Below are 22,732 nucleotides of genomic sequence, written 5' to 3' on the forward strand. Positions count from 1 at the left end.
CATAACCAAAACATATTGATGGATGTAATGAAAGCAAAAGAAAGCTCTACAAAGTATTAAATCAGGGGTAGATGACTTTTCCAAACCGGTTATTCTAATTTTTCATTTTATTTTGTTAATTTTCAGAACTGTTGTCTTTTAGTTTTTTTTCATAATTTTGATGTTGCACAGCTAAATTTGTAAATAAAACTGTAAAAATATTTTTATATGGGTTTTGATTTCAGACTGTAAGACAAAAAAAGTAACTATTTCAAAGGGGTATGATGACTTTCTATAGGCAATGTATACACACGCACGCACAGACTCATCCTCAGATAGATTTACTGTACACTCATGCACATCTTTATCTTTAGTATTTCGTTTTTAACTGCTCTTTAGTTATGTTGATTTGCTTTGTATTATCCTGTTTAAACTGTAGTGTATGTTGCGTGTGGTGTCTTAAGCTGCTGGGAACTCTTACAGATGATAGTGACTGGTTGTGACGTTCATTTGACCAGATGGTGATATAGATGCAACTGCACTTCCTTGCTACACTTCATTTTGTGTTACAGTGAAACAGATTGCATATCACTGATATGAAGGCAGATGTAGCAGTGCCTAAAAACTACTGTCAAAACAGACCCAGGGCTGATAGACAGGAAATGATCTGTGCCCGAAAATTATCAAATACATTCAAAGGCAATTTAGCGAATAGCCTTTCTTGATATCATACATGGCCGAGCTCAAGCCTGAATTCAGGCACCACGCCTGAACTCTATCAGGCCTGCAGACCATGTGAGATGCAAGATTCTGAGAATAAAATGTGCAACTACAGTGCTTCATCTTCATATTAACTAACTGCAATAGGTGGCTGGTCCTGTCTGCTAGTTCGGTTTTGCGTGCATAGCCTTAGTGATGTGACGAGACCACGTATGTTAAGAAGACCAAGTTGAGACAGTCGTTACAGGGTCAAGACTGAGTTGAGACCGAGTCTTTGAAGAGGCGAGACAAATGGGGACCGAGTTGCCGAGTTGAGACCGCATCGAGACCATCCAAAAAACAAAAAATGAGTAGATTTTCATGATTTACTTACATTTCACATTGTCTACCAAACTTCTTTTCTCAGCTGGAGTCAAAATGTAGCATTGCATGATGTCGACATTTCACTAAAGTTGAAGATGTTGAATTGTGGTTGAAGTAGCCAAATGTAATATTTACCAGAGGCATGCATTGGAATGACCATACATGTAGGTCAGGCTACTTTAACCCTCTCCAGAATAACTGCCCTGCCGTTTAGACAATGATTGTGTCTTTCAAAACCATTGCGCAGCACAGCATAGCAAGAAGACTTCCGACATACTGATATGTGTTGTTGCTTAAGAGAACAAAACTAATCAGACTGCAGAATCAGTTGGGTACCATTCAGGTGTCCAGATTTAATACAGTGAATGACCATCACAAAAATATTACAAAGCCATGGAAGAATAGGTTATCTGGAAAAATCACCTCTGGCAAAACAGGAGTTTAAAAAATAAATAAATAGAAAAAAAACAAAGAATGTTTTTATGGTTCAGTGTCTTTATACACCAAACCTTTGGGGCATTATTATGGAAATCTATGTCTTGACTCTTCCATATGAATGTGGTTAAAGGCATGACTGGTAAACTACTGAAAGCCCAAAGTGATTGTCCTTTTCTACATTGTTCACCTACAATGGAAACTGATAGCTGCTTCGTACAATTTGAATGAATGAAATGTCTGTGGCATCCGTGATTTGTCACATTGGCAGCTGATTAAAGAGCAGCAACTAATGACATTCGCCAGTCTTCACACTAGCAAAATGACCCTCACAGTTTCTATACCTGAACTTACCTCTAGACTGACAGGTCAAACCTGGTGTCCCTTTTTCCTGCATTTGCGAGGAAAAACCGAACACCTCATCAATATTAGCCCTAAAACATCTAAACCTGGACTCAGGTGAGTAAGGTGCATTTTTTTTTTTTTTACAATTACAAGGGAGTAGGATAGTGGAAGCATGAGCAGCGTCCCATCTGAAGTGCTTTAAGCAGGGGTCAGCTCCCCACCTCTTCCTGTGGGTAGCACAAGGCCTCTGTCCAGCTCCCAGCGCACAGGCACTGGTGCCACACCGCCCCCTGGTGGGCCTGGCGAGCAGTGTCAAGGCGGCCCGGAGATGGCCATGGCCCCCAGGGTCCCCGCGCTCATCTCCTTCTTGCCCTTCATCAGGTCCTGCAGGGAGGTCATGCCGATGCCCCCCGAGAGCACGGGGTCACTCCGCCGCCGCGGGGCCTGCAGCAGCTCCACCACGGCAGAGCCGGCGACGGCGGGTTTGGAGCGCCGGCGCTTGTAGGCGCGCCTCTCGGCCCGCGTCCGGCCCGGCGGCGGCAGGCTGTCGCACAGGCGGCGGCAGGAGGCGGCCACGCCGCAGAAGGACGGCTCGTCCGAGTGCGACGAGCCCTCCGAGCTCCCCTCGGACTGGGCGTCCCGGGGCGCGGTGCCGGCGGCGGCGGCGGCGGGGGGAGGCTGGAGTCCGCACGCGGGTCCTCCGTTAGCCAGCGGCAGGGCGGCGCCGGGGAGCACGCCGGCACTCAGCGTCTCCACCCTCTTCTGGGCCTGCTTCATCTTACAGCGCTTCTTCTGCTGGAGGGAACAGGAGCACAAGAGACATGGCCGCCATGAGGAGCAGGAACGACTCCACCGCACCAGGGCGCAGCAAACAACATGAGGGCAACAACATGAGAGCGTTGCAGGACGTGCAAGAGTACCTTTTTATTCAAGAGGGGATTTCTGGAAGTTTCGACGTTGTAAGCGTCAGCTGGCCCTGCGGAAGTAGAACACAACAGGTCTTTTAGCGACTGCGTCTTGGAGACGGTCCTGCAGCACACACACACACACACACACACACACAACACACACTCAGCATCCTCCGCGTTTAGAGTGGGCACTTGCCTTCTGTGGTGGGGATCTGGAAGGCGGACTGGAGGAGAGGGTAGGAGGCGCTCCTCTTCAGCCCCAGGTCATCACAGCCAGGCGCAGACCTGAGAGAGGCGAGAGCAGCGCAGAGGGACAAGACACATACTGTATGAGAGGCCGGAGAGACCAACGGACCGTGTTACATCACCGGACATGACCCACAAGAAAACTCATCAGACGCGTCACATGACGGCATCAGTGTGCCAGACAGTGTTCTACACCTCAAATCAACCCAATATATCACATGTTTTCTTGTAGGAAATCCTTCAAATAGTCTTGTCCATCAGGGCAGCATTAGGTACATTAAGTAAAGCATGCATGTGTGTATGTGTGTGTGTGTGTGTGTGTGTGTGTGTGTGGGGCGTATCTCACCCTTTGGAGGAGCAGTAGGTAAGGTTTGAGGGGGCATAGGGTGTGTGTGTGTGTGTGTGTGTGTGTGTGTGTGTGTGTGTGTGTGTGTGTGTGTGTGTGTGTGTGTGTGTGTGTGTGTGATATCTCACCCTTAGAAGCAGCAATAGATGAGGTTTGAGGGGGTAGAATGTGTGTGTAGTGTGTATGGGGCGTGTGTGCAGTGTGTACAGTATGTGGCGTGTGCGTAGGGTCTCACCCCTCGGGGCAGCAGTAGGTGTAGCTGCTGGCGTGGGTGAGGTCGGGCTCGGCGGTGGGAGGAGTGGAGGCCAGACGGCAGTGGTTGATGAAGAGGACCAGGCCCAGCAGCAGACACAGCACCAGGCACAGCAGCAGGTAACTCTGCCTGTCTGACACCTGGAGCACACACACACAAATGAAAGTTCACAAGGCTGGAGATAACACAACGCGCGCACACGCACGCACAAACACGTACATGCTCCCTGATGTCTCAGTGTGGTGTAGTGTGTGAGTCCTATCCAGTTAGAGATGCACCGATCGATCGGCCGCCGATCAGAATCGGCCGATTTTCACGTGATCGGCCACGACCGGCGACCGGCCGGTCAGTCTGAGACATGCCGATTTTATGCCGGTCAAATGCACTCGCACCTAGGCTACTTGTAACAACATCACACATCTGAGTTAGCAAAGTTTGATGAAGCTAGCAAAGGCTAACACTCAGGGCTGGATAAAGCGCTAATGCTGAGTTTTTCTATGCAGCGAACGCTGTGCTTTGCCATATTGCGTGGAATTTACTAAGCTGTCACTTCAGGTTACGTAAACAGCGCACATCACCGCCCGTCCTTGCCGCTAATTGCGTGCTCACAGCTGAACCACAAGCGCTGTCAACAAGCAGCAACATAGCCACGGCAGGAATAAACATCGTTTTGCTTCGGTTTGCCACCTTAGCATGTATTCTTTCACACTAATAGGCTACAACAACAAAGTCCGATTTACACATTTAGAGGTTTATTTCATTACCTTTTGTCTACTCACGCCTGTATATTTCTTCTAAATTCGCCAAAAGTAAGCATTCTAACATGTAAGCATTCTAACACTACCGCGACAGTGATACAAAACATATCATGTGTGGTGTCGTTGGAAAGCTGTGTTTCTCCTGCATGACTTTATGCCATCCAAATATGGACACTTCCTTTGTATCCGCAAGCAATCGCGAAAGTTCAAAGAAGAGTGTAGTAGACTGAGTATGCATGCCATTGGCTGTGTTTCAAGGCTGTTATCTCAAAATTATTTTTTTGTAATTTTCCAACATCTCAGCCTATGTAGCATCTATACACCAAACTTTCCAGTTATACACTTATCAGTATTCTGAAGATATTTACAGTTGGATATTGTATGTGAGAAGAAAAAAATAGTAGTCCTACAGTGCATTTCTATTAGTAGTGTGTGAAATGAATGTCCCACACTGGGAATACTGCAGGTGAAGAAGACTTGAAGAAGAATCTGTCTATTCACATTTTTTTTACCAGCCATTGATAAGTTGATTACATTTCTATATTAACATGTTGTATTAAAGAAAGGATAGAAAATAACTCTTTTTGTGTGCTGTGAAGTGGTTAGAAGATGCCAATCAGAATCGGCTAAAATCGGTATCGGCAGGTCAAATTCTATGAAAAATCGGAAATCGGAATCGGCAAAAAAATTGCAATCGGTGCATCTCTACTATCCAGTGTGGTGTGGTGTGGTGTGGTGTGGTGTGGTGAGTCCTATCCTATATGGTGGTGTGGTGTGGTGTGGTGTGGTGTGGTGTGGTGTGTCCTATCCTATATGGTGGTGTGGTGTGGTGTGGTGTGGTGTGGTGTGGTGTGGTGTGGTGTGGTGTGGTGTGTCCTATCCTATATTGTGGTGTGGTGTGGTGTGGTGAGTCCTATCCTATATTGTGGTGTGGTGGTGTGGTGAGTCCTATCCTATATTGTGGTGTGGTGTGGTGTGTCCTATCCTATATTGTGGTGTGTGGTGTGGTGTGTCCTATCCTATATTGTGGTGTGTGGTGTGGTGTGTCCTATCCTATATTGTGGTGTGGTGGTGTGGTGAGTCCTATCCTATATTGTGGTGTGGTGTGGTGGTGAGTCCTATCCTATATTGTGGTGTGGTGTGGTGAGTCCTATCCTATATTGTGGTGTGTGGTGTGGTGAGTCCTATCCTATATTGTGGTGTGTGGTGTGGTGTGGTGTGGTGAGTCCTATCCTATATTGTGGTGTGTGGTGTGGTGAGTCCTATCCTATATTGTGGTGTGTGGTGTGGTGTGGTGGTAAGTCCTATCCTATATTGTGGTGTGGTGTGGTGAGTCCTATCCTATATTGTGGTGTGTGGTGTGGTGAGTCCTATCCTATATTGTGGTGTGGTGAGTCCTATCCTATATTGTGGTGTGGTGGTGTGGTGAGTCCTATCCTATATTGTGGTGTGGTGTGGTGAGTCCTATCCTATATTGTGGTGTGTGGTGTGGTGAGTCCTATCCTATATTGTGGTGTGTGGTGTGGGAGCAGCAGTGGTCACCTCTCTCTGCAGCTGGCTGATTCTGACGGACAGGTTGAGCACCAGGTCAGTGACGTTCTCCAGCTGGCCCTGGAGGGTCAGGATGGACTCCGTCTGCTTCTGGTCCTGAGGGAACACACACACAAACACACACACACACACACACACACACACACACATACACACACACACACACACACACAAACAGGGCAGACTAGCATCAGTGGACTCATCCAAACCAAACCTAAATGAACCCTGCCAAGAGGCTACCAGTTAACTGCCTCACTAAACTGGTGAAATAATTAAATTAGTGAAACTGTTAAAGGTAGGGTAGGAGATCCTGGAAAAAGATTCCAGCAAAGCTGCATTTTGCAAACACAGGACAAAAGTCCCAACCCCTTTCTTCAGACTTAATTAATTGGTTGCAATGGGGGTGTGAAGACTATTTCAAGCAATATGTTAAAAAATGCTCCAGAAAAAGAAAGATCTTCTACTCCATCTTTAAAAGTGTTTCTCACTCTTTCATCTAATGTGACTCACCTGCTCATCAGCGACCTTGGAGGTGTTCTGGAGTTTGATGATGGTCTTGTTGAAAGCCTTCTGCATCTCTTCCATCTGCTTGCGATACCTGGACAGCAGATGATTTTGTGTAATTAATCATGGAAAACTAGCTAAAATAACGGCTTAGACTTAAATTGACAGCAGGTTCATTAGTATTTCAAGTGATCAGTTGGAGCATTTAGTCTATATTTGTTATATGCTTTGGTATGCTAAGATTAGAGATGGAGAGTGTCAGATTAGAATCAGAATATGTAAGCTATTTTGACAATAAAAAAGACATAGTATAAAAGCCAGCTGTGTGAACAGGCAGATGTACCTCTGGCTAAGCTGCTCCAGGTAGCGTCCGCTGAGGGACATGTTCATCTCCAAGGCTTTGATGCGGTTGTTGAGCCGCATGAACACCGACTCCTTCTGGCCAGAGCCGTGCCCCTGGCCACTGCCCCCGCCGGCCACTTCTGTGGCGTTCACCATCTCCGAGAGCATCTCCAGCGAGGACGAGGGAGTGCCCGAGACAGGAAGCTGGCCCATGCTGGCCGACCCGTCCAGGATCCCATCCTCCAAGAGGTCCTCCAGCCTGGGCTCACCGGTGGCAAACAGCCCATCCGAGGCCTCTGTGGAGGGGGCAGAGGGCGGGTGCTCCTCTGGGACCCCTGGGTGGTCCTCGGGGTGGGAAGGTGGCTCTGTGCTGGTGGAGGGCTGAGCTGGCGGGGAGGCAGCCTGCTCCAACACGTCACCACTGGGGTCAGGAGAGGAACCTTCTGGCTCTGCACCCGGCTGGTCTGCAGGCCCCGTGGTCGTGTCCTCTGCGGAGCCGACATCCTCCTGGACAGCGGTGGTGCCGGCGGAGTGGGGTGAGGAAGCGGTGGACGAGGGCGTAGGGGTCCTTCTGTCGGCCTCCGTCTCTTCGCTGCCCTCTATCTGCGTGTCCGAGACCAAAGACTCACTCGGATCTATGGTGGGGGTGGCTTTGTGGGAGGGTGGGTCTGAGGAGAGGTCTTCAGACAGCGATGGGGTCAGACTGGGTGCAAGATCCAGCGGGTCAACCACGGGCTGAACGACAGGGACAGTCGGAGGCTGCTCAGGAGGGGGTGACTCCTCAGTGGGGGAAGAGGAAAGGTCTTTAGTGGGCTTCGCGTCCTCCTGCAGGCTGGCAGAGCTGGGGGAGACACTCTGCTCTTCAGAAGAGACGGAGGAGGAGGATGATGATGATGATGATGATGATGATGTGGAGGCGTCCGAGAGCGGCTCAGTGGTCCTCTTGCGCCTCCTCTGCAGGGCCAACAATGCCGAGCACTGCTTCAAGAGGTGCTCCTGCAGGGAGCCCAAACAGCAGGAGGAGGAGGAGGAGGAGGAGGAGGAGGAGGAGGAGGAAGGATGCTCCTCACAGTAGATGGAGCTCTCTTGCAGACGTGCGTCTGTGTGCTCCCTCAGCAAGCCACTGTCTCCACTGTCGGTGCCGGGACCTCCTGACGAGTCGCTGTCGTCTGCGGGCAGCAAGGTTACGATCTGGTTGACCTCAGAGAGGGCCGGCGAGGAGACGTCCGGAGTGGAGGGCTGAAGGGCCGCGGTCTCCTCTGGCGTGAGGGCCTCTTCTGTGGGGGTCTCTTGTGTGGAGGTTGTGGGAAGCTCTTTCATGCCTGTTTCACTGACCTTAGTGGCCTCAATTCTGAGTGGGGAATGAAATTAGAAAAGCAGAGACCGTCAGCAGTTTTCTTTTCTGCCTAATCCTGTATATGAGCTCACGTTCATTTGACAGTGGATATTAAACACTCTAAAACGCTCAGTGCATACAGAGCAAATGGTGCCAAATCACCAGAAGAGCTTTTTTTTTATCCAAGTTCCTATAAAGGTAGAATATGCACTGAGAAATGATATCACAGAATTATACAACACTACATGTCCATCACTACAGAAAACCCGTAGCCCAATGACATGCTGCTCGCAGCTACTTTGAAAAATGATATGCTACTCTGTAGCTGGAAAAAACATCATTCCAACCAAACATTCCATTGCTCTGAACAATCAAAACCAAATCAAAAGAGAAAACACTAACAGCCGTTCTGGGATAGGATATAGGCTTTGTTTAACTCAAGACATTACAGTATGAGAGATAACATGATGAACACCTTTTTGTGGCATGATTACCATATGAAATTTGAAACTGCCCACAAAAATGCGCTTACGTTCCATCATACCAATGCCGAACGTGAAGTCAGTTGGGCAAATAGTTTGAAGATACATGCAAACACACACATGCAGAGAGACTTTCATGGAAGGACCAGGTACAGTAGATATAAAGCTCTTACTGAGGTGAGGAGGATGCAGTAGGGGAGATCTGGGCGTCTGGAGCTGAATCAGACACGTTCACAGCTGATGCAGTGCCATTACCTGAAACAACAACAAAACCCAACACTCTCATCTCATCGCTCATCTCCACAGCCCAGCCCTGCCAATCAATCATGAGGGGCTGTCAGCTTTCGGCTGGGTCACCTGTAGGACTACTGTACCTACAGAAAGCCCTTGAAGCAGCACTGACTTACTTAAGGCCAATGCAGTGTGGCGGGGCCTAAAAGGCCAGGTGCTTCACTGTGCCTTGAGTGCTGTTTATTGATCTTGGGCCATCTGAGTGGATTTGCTCCTCAGGTTTTGTGTCTATTCTGGTTTGTTTGTAACTGGGATTTTCTCACTTCCTGACGTATAGGGGGAAGAGATTTGAGGCCTGTCCTTGAGCTATTCATCACAGGACACTGAGCTCAGGGTGGCTCATGGCTTTTAAAGATAAACATGGTGTCTCCTTGCACATTCATAATTCTTCAATATTGACTAAGCCGTCTATTGCGCACATTTGTGTTACGGGAAACCTCAAACACCATAGACATTTGTTAAAGGCATTGTTAACGTAGGAAAGATCAATACCATCTCTCCCGTCTGGATGGCCTCCCAGCACTTTGTCTGCGATATTGTTGACCATGTTCAGGATGGCATCTGTGGGGAAGAGGAAGACGATTCCTATATTACATTCCTCGCTAAAACTCCAGGGTCTCACAAGGAAACAGCCCTTACAGGAAATGTTTACGTATGTCTACATCTAACTTTCAACATGTTGTCTTTGTAAACAGCTTACCCTTTGCAGATCCAATAATGTTATTGGACGATTTGGACTCTGATGGCACATACCCAGGAGGGTAATCTGTAGTGAGAAGAGTGACAATCTATGCAGTTAACCGGCTATCAACAAAGGTCCATAAACACGGACAGACACACACACACACACACACACACACACACACACACATGTGCACACACACGCACGCACACACACCAGTTGCCTTCATTGTACTCAGTGGTTCAGTACCTACCCTCATCATCATCCGGGATGTCAGTTCTCTCTGAAGGATCCAAATTCTCCTCATACTCCTCCACCATGCTGGTGCCAAATACCCTACAAGAGAATGGAGTGGTTCAGTCAGCAGTTACTCACACCATCGCTCACTCCACTCAACTCAGTACACTGCAACTGCATTCAGACAAACCATTGAAATGTGCAATATGAAGACATCCATTTTATGTTTTAAAAAGGTAACCGAGGATGGAAACGGAGTTGAAAACTATGGTCTACTGTAGCAGACATTAGAGGACTTGACCACAAGGGGGCACACTGCATCAGACAGACACGCTCACACAGAGTCTAGTGCTGCTTATCTCACAGACAAACTGTGTTGCCCAGAAGAACCAGACAAGCAGAGCACTACTACTACTGCTGCTACCAGTATCAACTTATCAGTTATGGACACACCCAGTGACGGTATACACCAATGCTTTGTTTCAAAAGAAAGACAAACAATAACAACAGGCTCATCTAAAGTAATGTAACATGATACACAATCTACTGCATTTAGTACAATATTTAATGATACCCACGTCAGTGGGCAATGAACAACTCAACATGATTCTGTGATTTCACCATCTTCATTGTTGTCATATGTATATATGTATGTACTGTATGTATGTATGTATGTATGTATTTATGTACAGTATGTATGTATGTATGTATGTATGTATGTATGTATGTAATGTCATACAGGAAAGCATCATTATTAAGAGGGTTAAAGAGAAGGTGGGCTGGTCTTGAGAACAGCATGTTCTGAACTGTGAGTACCCCTTCAGCCCCCACCAACAGGCCATTTGTTTCGATAGGAAGGAGGCGTTGCCTTCTGCATGCTGGAATAATGTACCATGAACAAGCTCAGCGTGTACCCCCAGTGATCAAGGGGACATGAAAAGTACAGAGTGTGCAAGCACAAACTGGGGGAGTAGGCACGAGAGAGACATTTGTGGGTCAGTCTTAAAAAAACACCTTGGACTACTGTGAATACAGTATTAGATGTTCCTACCATTGTCCAAGCAAGCCATCAGCCCAGGAGCGGGTGCATGTTACGCGTGAAGTGCTTGCAAAGAACGGACCTACATTAGAATGAGACGCATCTTCTTCAGACAGAATACGAGCTTATGAGTTCTACTCAATCCAACAGATAACTTCATGTTTGTTTTGCTCAACTCCAATAAAAGGCAGGAAAGGTTCGCACTCTGAAAAAATAGACATAAGTCTTTGCTGAAAAAGATTTTACTGAGGGTGAGCAGACGTTTCAGCCATTAGGCTATCCTCAATGCAACTCAACTCCAATAAAGACAAGAGTTCTAAGGTAAGAGTAAAGACAGGGTTGGCCCCTATGGCTGTATGGATGTGTGTTTCATGATTGTATGTTGATTACAATGTCCAATTACAAATTCCATCTGTTCCAGCTCATACAACTTTCTTGTCAGAATGCAACAAAAGGGAAAAAAATGCATCTCTCTGTAGTCATTTCTGGGTGAAAAATGTACAAGCCCTATTGGGAACAGGTATTTCTAGTTGAGGCAGAAGCAGTTTGTTGAGAGCCATAGGATTTGGGGGGATATCCTCTTGTTGCATATTACCAAGTGATTAAAAATAAAATGTTCTAAACAGCAGATTTTACGAGACCAGTCCTAGTGAGAGCTAATACCACTGTTAGAGTGAGGCTCCTAAAAGACCACTGTTAGCGAGAGGATGCTGTAAGACAAGTGAGGATAAGACCTGTGTTAGCGAGAGGATGAGCGAGAGCGAGAGAAAGAGAGAGAGAGAGAGAGAGAGAGAAAGAGAAAGAGAGCGAGAGAGTAGTACCTGATGAGGCTGAGAGGACAGAAGTGCTCCGAGCCAAAGTGAGAGAGCAGCTCCACCTGCGGATGACCAGACACACACGCGCACACACACACACACACACGCGCACACACACACACACACACACAGACACAGACACACACAGATGCGCACACACACACACAGACAGACACGGGGACACACACAAACTCATCAGGAAACATGAAGGACATGCTCAAAGCTACATTCAAAACACAAAGCGCAAAGCCTCAATCAGTAGATGTGATCAAAGAACAGGTTTAGCAAATCAATGGACTGCATTATGCCGTACACTTTCTTTTATGGCAAAGCTAGTCATTTGAATTGTGTCCTCCTTTTGCAGCAAAAACAAATTTACAGTAAACAATATCTCTCAGTGCAGGATGGGGATGATCTTTAAGCTGGATTTAGCCTGGCACGATTGCAGAGGTTAATTTTAAAACAGCTAGCTCATACAGACCCATATGTTAGTCCACACCAGGCAAACTATCATAGAGGAAAATCATATATTTCTCCTTGTTAGTCTCACACTTCAGCAGCGTGTTATCTATTCTATTGCTAAGGTGCTAGCCATCAAAATGGTAGTGACTCAATTCAAATCAGCCTAATGCTAAGCATTACCCGCCAACGCCAATCACCCAGACATCTGTGAACATCTAAGAGAGAAGATGGCTAACCTTTATGTACTTGGTGAACATCTGAAGCAGGAAAAAAAAACATAGGAGAAGAAGATGTTGTTAAAAGTGGTGAACATGACTGAGCACATTAGGCACGAGTGCATATGACTGTCCAAAGCAACTGTTCTTTTCAACAAATATGGGAGAGGTTATTAGGCAAATTCACGTCTTGAGTTAGACCTGGTTTTAAGTGCAGTGCTCTAAGTGGCAGTGCTATACACTCCGAATGGCTAAATAGCATCAGTTAAAGACTGTTGGGTCCGGTTCAAAAATCTGAGAAACAACATATGCAGTCGACCTTTGAGGGGTGTCCAGTTTCAGTCCCATTAGAAAACCAAGGATAGGATATCAGTGCTGAGAATAGGGCTGTGCCACTATCGAAGCTGTACCTTGACATATTTGGCAAAGAGATGTTCATCCAGCGGAAAGCTCTGGATTGTGCGTTCATCACGGCCATGGAATGTACCCAGCTTGACCCACTTATTTGTTGGGTACCTGAAAAAAACAAACAAACAGCAATTTTGTTTTTTACTGAGGATGAGGAGCGCCATTGGAGCATTAAATCCTTTTCCTTGAAAACATTACATTATTTTAATGTAACGTTTACGATCATCCATAATGTGATCAAGGGTCAAGGGTCAAGCCAAAGCTGAAGATGTATTACTGTAATGTACACATTTATCTGCCTCAATAACAAATAATTAAAAAAAAACATAAGCAAGCCAGACCTGTCACTGATGGACACCAGGAAGTCCTTGGGTGTGGAGGAGAAGAGTTCAAAGTTGGCAATGTCAAGTTTCTTCACCTGAATGGGCTCACAGAGCTCGATAACAAACCTGTAGAGCAGAGGGAGAGAAGAGTAAAAGTGTGCAGGGCTGGGACGCGGGGAGAGAAGAGTGTCTTTACTGGCCAGGCCCAATGGAACAGCCTTCTACTCTGATACCTATTTCCGTCTCCTGCCTCATGTCCTTGACTTCAACAGTATGAATAAGTAGGCCCAGGCTGAGAAGTAGTACAATACAGCATAATCACTCATGCCTTTTCCCCTCAACCTTCAACCATAATACATACTGTACATGGTACTCTCTACGGCAATGACCTTTATCCAACCACATTCCAGGCACTAGCAACAAGACTTTGTAACAGATTTTGTAGTAATTCTTATCTTTCTGTGTCATTACCAGATCTTGTTGCTGCATGGATTCAGCATGTACAGGTCCATGTTCTCCATTAGAATAGCAGAGGTGCTCTGAGAAGCAAAAACAAACATGGTTAAGCATTCTCCCTCTCCCTGTCTATATATATTATAAACTAATAGCTCCTAAAACCATTGTTTATTGTGGTCCCCACACCTTGGCTTCAGGGTTTGCTGATAAAATCTTGGCCCCACATTCTACTGATGCGTAGTTGTTCAAGTTACTCTGGACCTTCTTTGCCACGTGTGTTCCCCGTCCCCCATTAGAGGATGTGTGTGTGGTCTGACCTGGAAAAGAAAAGCACAGAGTCAGAAGAGAGCTACTGTAAGGTGGGACAATAGACAGTGTTTTTATATGTGCAGTATGCTTAAAATATGCTATGGGTCTCAAAGCACTCTACAAAAAGCTATAAGGGCAAGCAGAAAGAAAGGGGCGGTCAGGCAAAAACTCCTTCTAAAAAATAATAATAAAAAATTTGTAAACATCACCTAACTCCAGTAAAAAAAAAAAAACTACATCAATAATTGAAGGCCAGGAATAAAACTCAGAGCTGTTGACCTCCCAAAGGACCTCAAAGTGACAAACACCAGTAAATAAAGACTGTCAGCAGCACTGAAACATTATGGTTGCATAACCTGCATGCTGGACACAGGGGAGGGCATGAGTAGAAGGCACACAGTTAACCACTTCATGGTGGATACAATCTGCCCCTAAACCCCAAGGCACTGAAGAGACTGAAGAGAATGACCAGGCACAGTCAACGCTCCCTCACTTTTCTCTATCTCTACTTCCATCATCTTCTTCTTCCACTCATCAAAAGTGGGGATGTCCTCCGGGTCCTTAGTTGGTGCTGAGGAGTCCACTTCCTTGGCAATCTGTCCACCCATGCAAATATTCACATGCATCTCGAGGTTATACACACATTTTGGTACAGTCAAGACATAGCAGAAGAGAAAACACACACCCACACCCCCACCCACACATATACATACTGTACACATACATACAAACACACACACACACACACAGCAAAAAATGTATCAACATACACACATACACACTGCAAAAAAGGTAACGCACACACACACACAGTGCAAAAACAACCCTAATCAACCATAATCCTGCCATCTTAAAAATCAGTTTCCCGGAGAAGAGCCACACACATTCCATGGCTATCCGTGCTGCTAACCTTGTCTTTCTGCAGGCGGGAGGACGTGTTGCTCCCCTGGCCCGCCTGTGCTGCAGAGGCATCCACCTCGGTGCTAGTCCCCTTCCCTCCTCCTGGGGTACTGGTGCTCTGCAGCACTGGAAGACTGGAGACAGATGGAGTAGCAGCGGGAGTGAGAAAGAATAAACACAACAGCAAGGCAAGCCAGCAAGGCAAGGTGTACAAACAGCAAGGCAAGGCAGCAACCAGGGCAGGAGAGAGAGGGGAACTCACTCGGTCAACACATCGCTATAAGAGGGTCTTTCTACTGCCTCACAGTCAGTTGGGGGAGAGTCTGTGCTGGACACTGGAGGAGTGGAGGGGTCAGCTACTAAGGACTCTGTGGCACTGAGTGAGGAAAAGAAACATCAGGGAAGATGGACACACATGCATGCAAACACACACACACACACACACACACACACACACCTTGAGTTTGGCATACCTTTTGAAGGAGGGTTGCCTTAGGGTAATCTCTGGTTCAAGCATGCAGAGGACACTGGAGAGATACTTGTGCTCTTACCTTTCGGCAGCTGATTCTAATGAGGTAGGAATGCTGGGAGACGCTTGGCCATCCGGGCTGGTGCTAGGAGAGGCAGGCAAGGCCGTGGCAGGCTCAGTGGTGGCTGTGGAAGGCTGAGGCTGCTGCTGCTGCTCCTGCTGCTCAGTGTGACCCTGGGGCTCAGCGACAGGAGGCTCCAGGTCCTGCTTGAGGTCCTGCTTGAGGTCAGCCACACTGTCCCACTCCAGCACAGGCTCTTCTGCCCTCACCATCATCTCTGTGGTCTGTGCAGAGGGACACGTCTCAGCTAAGAATGAACTCGCCCCAACCACTCATTGTAAAGACCATAGACCATAGACCATAGACCAGGGGTCTCCAACCTTTTTGGGGATGAGGGCTACCCGAAGAACTCAAAATCATATGGAGGGCTACCCATTTGAAACGAACCCCTCACAACCTTTTATGCAAGGGTAACCCTCCTAAATAGTGGGTGATTTACAATGTCGAATTATCAATATTATGTGCTGTAGGCCCATACGCCTTTATATATTTTAAACAACTGTATTTTCATCTGATTCTTCAATATCAATATGCAACACTACCAACAACATCTTGTTCAGTTTGTTCATTTCAAAGTTTGCATGGGGAACCTAATATTTATTTTTAACTGTTTTTTTTTTTAACATTTCAATAACAATCAATCACCAACACCACCTTCCCTAACTTATGAAGACGCCTTTTATAGTTATTGCACGTCTCCATGATCTCACAACATGTTGCGCCCGGTAGGTTAATTGGATCATGGCATAGCCTACATGCCACACGATTTCCAGCGCTACACGGAGGAGAAAAGGCCCGTGCGCTACAGTAAAGCAAACGTTTTTCAGTCCTTGAACAATCATGCACGAACCGAACCGTATGGGACAAACACGGAATGGGCACAGAACTTTAGCGAAGACATGCTTCCATTTGCTACACCAGACGAGCGAGCTTGTTTTTTCTGCATGTGTGCGAGCAGCATATGCGCTCCACTTCCGTTGTCGAGTCAATGGGAGAGGTATTCTGAGCCAAAGGCTAAAAGTTAACCAGCTAGGCCTACAACTGGTATCACCACCAATATCAAGTTAATGTTAATGTAGTTAAGGCTACAGATTGTTGTCTACATACATTCTTAAAATGGTTTAAATGATTAAAAACGTCACAACGGAGGATGTTTTTAGAGCGTGATCTGCAGACGACTTGTGGGCTATTTTTAGAAGGTGTACTGCGGGCGCCTCATATGCGTCTCGCGGGCTACCTGGTGCCCGCGGGCACCACGTTGGAGACACCTGCCATAGACCAAAGACCAAAGACCAAAGGCCAAAGACCAAAGACCAAAGACATCAAGTAGCAACGTTTCAGTAATCATCAGTAATGACATGCATGTAACATATAACATACTGTATATAGATTGAATACGTTCATACATTCTATGTTTTTATAAGATGGCTCATGGCATAACATGGCGATTTCAAATGAACTTCCCATGAATATGCTTTATGGCTTGAATACTAAGGCCGTCCTGTGTCACCTTTTTCAGAAGTAGGTCAGACAACCTGAAGAACAGTGCTCAAGGAATGACACTACCATAATTCTCACTCACCTTCTCAAAGAACTGCAGGGACAGCTGAACAGTGCCGTGGGGAATAATCAATCACATACACAGCAGCAGGTCTTGTCAGGACAGGTAAATTATATATATTTTTTAACCTACTGTAACCGCTTTGTCTATGACAATGCTCTTACTAAGGCCTTCACAGAGAGCAGAGTAGGGCAACAGAGTTAAGGGCCATTCACACCAAGAACGATAACGATAACGATAACGATAACTATAACCATAACGATAAAAGCGTCCACACTGGCCAACGATAAGAAAAGTCTCTCCTCATGTTAATGAATGTGATGGCTAGAATATTATGGGTTCTGATTGGCCGTTAGCTTTTTATCGTTCTCAAAATCGTTCTTCATGTCGTTATCGTTATAGTTTATGTGTGAACGGCCCTTTAAGACAAAGGAATGATGCTACTGTGCAGTACCTGCTTTAGTTTCCCTGTCTCTGTGTGATCCAGAGACCATGGCTCCTCCTCCTCCTCCTCCTCCACCTGGCTGCCTTCTGTCAGGATGCTGGGTTCAGACGGACTGCCCGTCTCCTGGGCGGTGGGCAACTCATCCGTCTGTCCACAGACACACACCACACACACAAATGAAAGAAACACTCAGCATGCTCATTGCAAGTGATCTAAGCACTCCATATTTTATGTACTGTAGGGGTGGGCGATATGGACAAAAAACAATATCTCGATATTTTTTGTGATTTTGACGATGACGATTATTAGTCAATATCCTTTAAAAAAGTGTTAATGTGTTAGAGGTCTGAGGTAGGCTACTTTACAGATCATTATATCTAAATAGCATCATTACCATAATAACCAAATAACCGGTGACTTCCAAACCAAATTAACCAATGCATTGAGACACGTCTATGACATATTTCCAATTCTGCCCTCTGCCCTCATTTGTGTGTGTGGCAATGGCATGATCTAGCTACAGTAGCTTTATTAGCTGAGGAGATAGATAACAGCTTCCCAAGAGAAAGTCTGAATCTGAAGTTCCTTTCAAACCTTTACTTAGAATTCACTGCAACCAAGCAGACCAACAGAGTACATCTCAGTTATTTCCTTTGATGTTTTGTTTAGAGCAATCATGTCGGCTAACATTAGTTTAATAGAAACTAATGTGTTAGCTTATGGTTAATGTATATGAGAAATCCCTAACGGTTATCATAATCGATAAAAGTAGATATTTAGAGCGAACTTCAGTCCACTTACAAAAGGGTTATATAAGAAGAGTTTTTTGGTTTACAAATGACTATCAAAATGTTCAAAGGCTAATGTTTTCTCTCTATAAAAACGTGACTGTTTAACTCATCAATGCCACTTGAACGAAATAGCCGCATAAAGTGATCATGTGACTTGCTCTACTGCAGCCAAGGGCTTCTTGTGATTTAAATACTCAATAATGTTGCACATCGTTAAAACAACAATCACGATATTATCGTAGATGATACTGCCCACCCCATGGTGTACAGTACATGGAGTTAAATCTAATAAGATAAAGTACACACGGCAAACTGTTCCTTGCTATGGGCCTTGTTCAGCGATGTCTTGCTGTCCTAGAAGCCTATTACACACTGTTTTTAAGTACATGTAGCCATCAAAACATAAAAGCCATGGGCAATAAACGGAACAGCTACAATGAGCAATGTTTATAATAGTCATATTCTATAATGAAAATAATAATAAAATAAATAGTACTATTACTGTACTACTAATATGTAGCTGACCCTTGAACCATGAGGCATGAGTTTGTGGGCCAGGCATACCTGTCCTGTGTCTGCCTGGTCCAAGGGGTCCGGCAGCTGCCTGGTGTCCTGTGTAGGCTGGCCCTGGGCCTGGAGGGGAGCCAGCCTCTGCTCATAGCAGCACACATGACCAACAGGGTGCCTGCAAACAGGCACGCCACAGAGGCTGTTATAAAACCATTACATAACAACACTTCCCATAGCGAGAATGGGCAGAGGAGCGGATTGCATGATGATACTCCAGCAGCATGCTGAAGAGGCACTGTAGCAAATGGCATGATGGTAATTTGTTCTTTTTTTTTCCGGAAACGACGGGGAAAAACTGTGTTCATGTTCAGGTACATCAAGTCATAAAAAGTGCAAAAAATGTGTAGGGCCTATTTGTCAGATAGTAACAGACATTTAATCCTGTCAAAAAAACCCATCAATATACTACATTACACATTACTAATTTAAATCCACTGTGAACATCTTCAATGTGACTTGTAGTCCCATATTTCTATTGCAAAGTTTACAACAAAAGCACCAACAGAGTATGGTCTATTGAGTCTATGTAAGGTTACTATACTGTAGTGCCCTATGTACTGTAGGCTTACTTACTGAAATAGTTATGTATGATGTTAAAGTATGAGATGCCTAGAGTTTTCTTCCAGGTTCAATAACAGCATGGTGGTCCTGGTCCATTGTGTTTATTTAGAAGTCTAACACTGGTATACAAACAGATTGCCTTAAAAATCCTGACAACAGTATGTCTAGCGCTGCTCTAAGGCTAGGTACTCATTGGCACACTAGCTAGTCTAGCTACATGAAAATCTGCACACAAGTTACATCTTTAGGAGTGAGCTAAGTGTGCCCTCATAAGACTAAACCATAGATGCTCTGTAGTCTTGACACTCCCTGTACACTGGTCATGCTATTTTTCCCCAGGCCAACACCAGTGCAGTACAGCTGTTGATGTGTAATGTCCTACAGACTATGCACCGAATCACAAATATCCATAGTTAGCCTAAGCATCTTAACTTCAGACTAATGAATGACACTTGAATGTTCACTGTTTCTGTACTACAGCCTTTGCCAAAGGCGGGAAGAGAGAGCAACCGTCACACCATGTCATTCTGTCTGATACCGTTCTGAGGGTAGACAGTGGCCTATGAATGGTGGGGAGTTCTCCAGTGGTGTGATATCAGACTGAGGGCAAGCCAAATTCACACCACGAGCAGTCGGGTCAGTGAAAGGACTGCCAGAGAATGGGACAACCCAATGTCACAGCTGTCTTTTCTCAAACACCCTGCCACAAACAAGGACGCTCAAAACCAACAGGTCAAAAATAGCCACAATGATTAGGACACTTTCCCACTGTTTCATGTGCCAAGGAATGAGAAGGAAAATATGTTGTAACTGAAAAACTGAGAGCTTCTTGATGAAGGCGTTGACCATAGACATACAGGCTTTGACAGTGATGATGTAGGCCAGAATGACATCACAGATCTTGATGTGTGTTGGTCACTGAATCACTATTATTGTACTAGTGCCACAAGATGTAAGAGTAGCAAAAAGGTGGACCTAGAGAACAAAATTCAAAGGGCTTGCCAACATGGCTCAGACAATGTGTCACCGAGGGAGCTACAGTAATTAATTCAGTCCCATCTAACATTACACACCACTACTAAAAATATGAGTCATATCTAGGACAGGTAATCCCAGGACAGGTGCTCCGAGTACAAGGTTCACTTCACGTCAAACCGGATGTCAGATGACTGCCTTTTATGCTGCATTACAGCAGGATGTCAAGTCAGACACGTGCAGACCGACTTGATAAGACAGGAGTTTGTTTACAATGACAACACTGAACTGCCAGAGGACATTAATGCGGCGTACCAAATCACTGTAATGAAGATCTATTTGGGGTCGCACAACACTATTTAACCTTTGGTGAGGGATAAACGATAAAACAAATCAACATAGGCCTACAACACCGCTGAGAGTGGGATTGGTTAAAGGTATCTCACAACTATTTGTCTTTGAGCCGCAGCAACAAAGTGTTTTGTTTGAAGGTTATGGGATTTGTGGTAGCCTCCATAAACATTAATAATGAAATGCAATATATCAGCACTGTCGCTAAACCAAAACGTCCAACAAAGTTGCTGTTCTAAACATGACTCAAGAGAAGGAATGTAACGTTATGGGCGTGTTGAAGCCGACAAGCGGTCAGTAATCAAGGATCTTTGGGGATACGTCAAGACATCCTCAGAGCAGGGAACATATCTCATCCGCTGGGTCTACACACACATTTCACTGACAATTAACTTTCAGCTTGGGACAGGGCCTCCTCATCAACCCAGGCATAGCACTGTCCTACAAGTTATCCTGGCTAGTTTCGAAATGACTCACACTGCTAGTCATCAAACAGATCTACTGACATTACACGTTACTTCCGATCAGCTATGAAAGCTACCTAAACAAAAAGTGACACGTCGGGACACCAACATCAGCTGAATTCGTAGATAGCTAACGTTAAATGCCGTTAGTCAGGGTTTCCTTACATACATAAACTGACACGCGTGTGGTTGTTTGCGCCGAAGCTTTGTCAGCCACGTCGCATATAAACACCAACCAACGTAAGCCAAGTGGGCTAGCATAGAATAGTAATCATCGTTAGCTATCATATTTTGACATGTAGCGTTAGCAATACAATTCCATCTTCCCAACAAACTTCCCTTAACTATGGTCTAAATGTATCTCAATATTCATATTCTACCGGGGTGTATGCCATTTAAAAATAATTGCCCGGCAGGCTATATAAGCCCAAATCTCAACTTTAATGTCCAACACCTGCCATCTTCATATCGATACTTGTAGCGTTGTTAGCTTCCGCAGCTATCTTGCTAGCTTAGCTTTCTCGGCCAAATACTACGTATTCACTAATAGAAAGAGAAGGTTCAGATAGGTTGTCCAACAAGAACGAGCTAAATCAAACTACTACTCGACTACTTTACAATTAAAAAGACAAACACATACATCAGCGTGCATTAGGTGTCCTGGTCTGATTAGTTAACTTACCAGCATAATACTGCAACGACCGCACAGATCACTACAGTCCAACGCTTCATTATCTTGTGGTGACCAACATCCTTTCGGTTTAAGCACAGTTTTTCTTGAACGGCCTTTTTATCGTTAAGATTGAACATGTACATGCAGTTGATACAATTCTGAGATGCACTGCTACTAAGTCACCCAGTCGGTCAGCAGTAGCTGTCATGTACTAAGTGTGCTCAGCGGTTCCCTCCTGTGTTCAAGTTGTTGGAGTCCACAAGCGGCTACTTACTGCCGCCATCCAATGAGAGGGCAGGGATTCTGTTGCGCAGTTTGAACGAAGCAGTTTGTGCGCTTGTAGGCTATCAAAATGCAATATCGCAAAGCCCTTATTTAGCATAGGTCAACCGTCTGTAATGGAGACACTACCCATTACAATGGTTTGCCAATGGTAAAACACAATTAAGGCATATTCCCACAGATGACATAACATATTATGTTTTCTCTATAAAATAACCCTATGCAAAAAAATAAATGTGAAGTAGATCTAACGTTTAACATTTCACATCTGCGTTGTTATAAAAAGTTGAATAACCACGCACATCCTTAATTAATTTTGCCCGGGTGCAGGATCTTCAAGAGCCGCAAGCCATGTAAAAAAGTATCCGCACACCAGCAGCTCCCAGTGAAATTTATTGACAAGCAACGTTTCGAGCCACTAGCTCTTCCTCAGGCTTATGAAATCTGCGTTGTTTAACATGGAGTGGTTACAAAGTTTCTGATTAGCACAAGGCCCCTAAATCTTCAATTACAGTCACTTTTCTTACCTTAAGTTGCTGGCTCCCTCTACTGGATAAAAACAATTACAACAACAAAAAAACGGGTCTTATGCTGTGCCCCTTGGTCTGTTGGACCCATAATAGAACATAACATTCCCTATGATTTGAATATAGTTCAACAGGTACATTGGCAGTAGTTTAAAGGAATCATACTTCCACAACAAACATAAAGCCTGATATTCTGATTGGGAAAGTAAAAAACCTCTGAACTCTTTGGGGCCATAT

At 45.3% G+C, this 22,732-nt stretch overlaps 1 protein-coding gene across 3 annotated transcripts; it reads right to left on the reverse strand.

Moving 5' to 3' along the window:
- Positions 1 to 1,386: 1,386 nt before the first annotated feature.
- Positions 1,387 to 21,913, reverse strand: LOC134070046 (SUN domain-containing ossification factor-like). 3 transcript variants are annotated; one of them, XM_062526253.1, is made up of 24 exons: positions 21,696 to 21,913; positions 18,657 to 18,777; positions 17,311 to 17,448; positions 15,257 to 15,519; positions 14,968 to 15,081; positions 14,716 to 14,839; positions 14,299 to 14,401; positions 13,683 to 13,813; positions 13,512 to 13,579; positions 13,059 to 13,166; positions 12,720 to 12,825; positions 12,331 to 12,351; positions 11,639 to 11,694; positions 9,795 to 9,877; positions 9,560 to 9,625; positions 9,352 to 9,420; positions 8,742 to 8,823; positions 6,752 to 8,101; positions 6,415 to 6,502; positions 5,896 to 6,000; positions 3,578 to 3,735; positions 2,947 to 3,035; positions 2,763 to 2,818; positions 1,387 to 2,634 (listed from the first exon to the last, which is right to left on the reverse strand). In XM_062526253.1, the coding sequence occupies exons 1-24, from the start codon at positions 21,827 to 21,829 to the stop codon at positions 2,155 to 2,157; spliced, it is 4,113 nt and encodes a 1,370-aa protein (XP_062382237.1). In that variant the 5' UTR covers positions 21,830 to 21,913; the 3' UTR covers positions 1,387 to 2,154. The 3 variants fall into 3 exon arrangements, with proteins under 3 accessions (XP_062382237.1, XP_062382228.1, XP_062382245.1); XM_062526244.1 differs by having other exon boundaries at positions 1,387 to 2,637; XM_062526261.1 differs by lacking the exon at positions 12,331 to 12,351 and having other exon boundaries at positions 1,387 to 2,637.
- Between the last annotated feature and the right edge of the window lie 819 nt (positions 21,914 to 22,732).

Source organism: Sardina pilchardus, chromosome 2, assembly GCF_963854185.1.
Source record: "Sardina pilchardus chromosome 2, fSarPil1.1, whole genome shotgun sequence".
NCBI lineage: Eukaryota > Metazoa > Chordata > Actinopteri > Clupeiformes > Clupeidae > Sardina > Sardina pilchardus.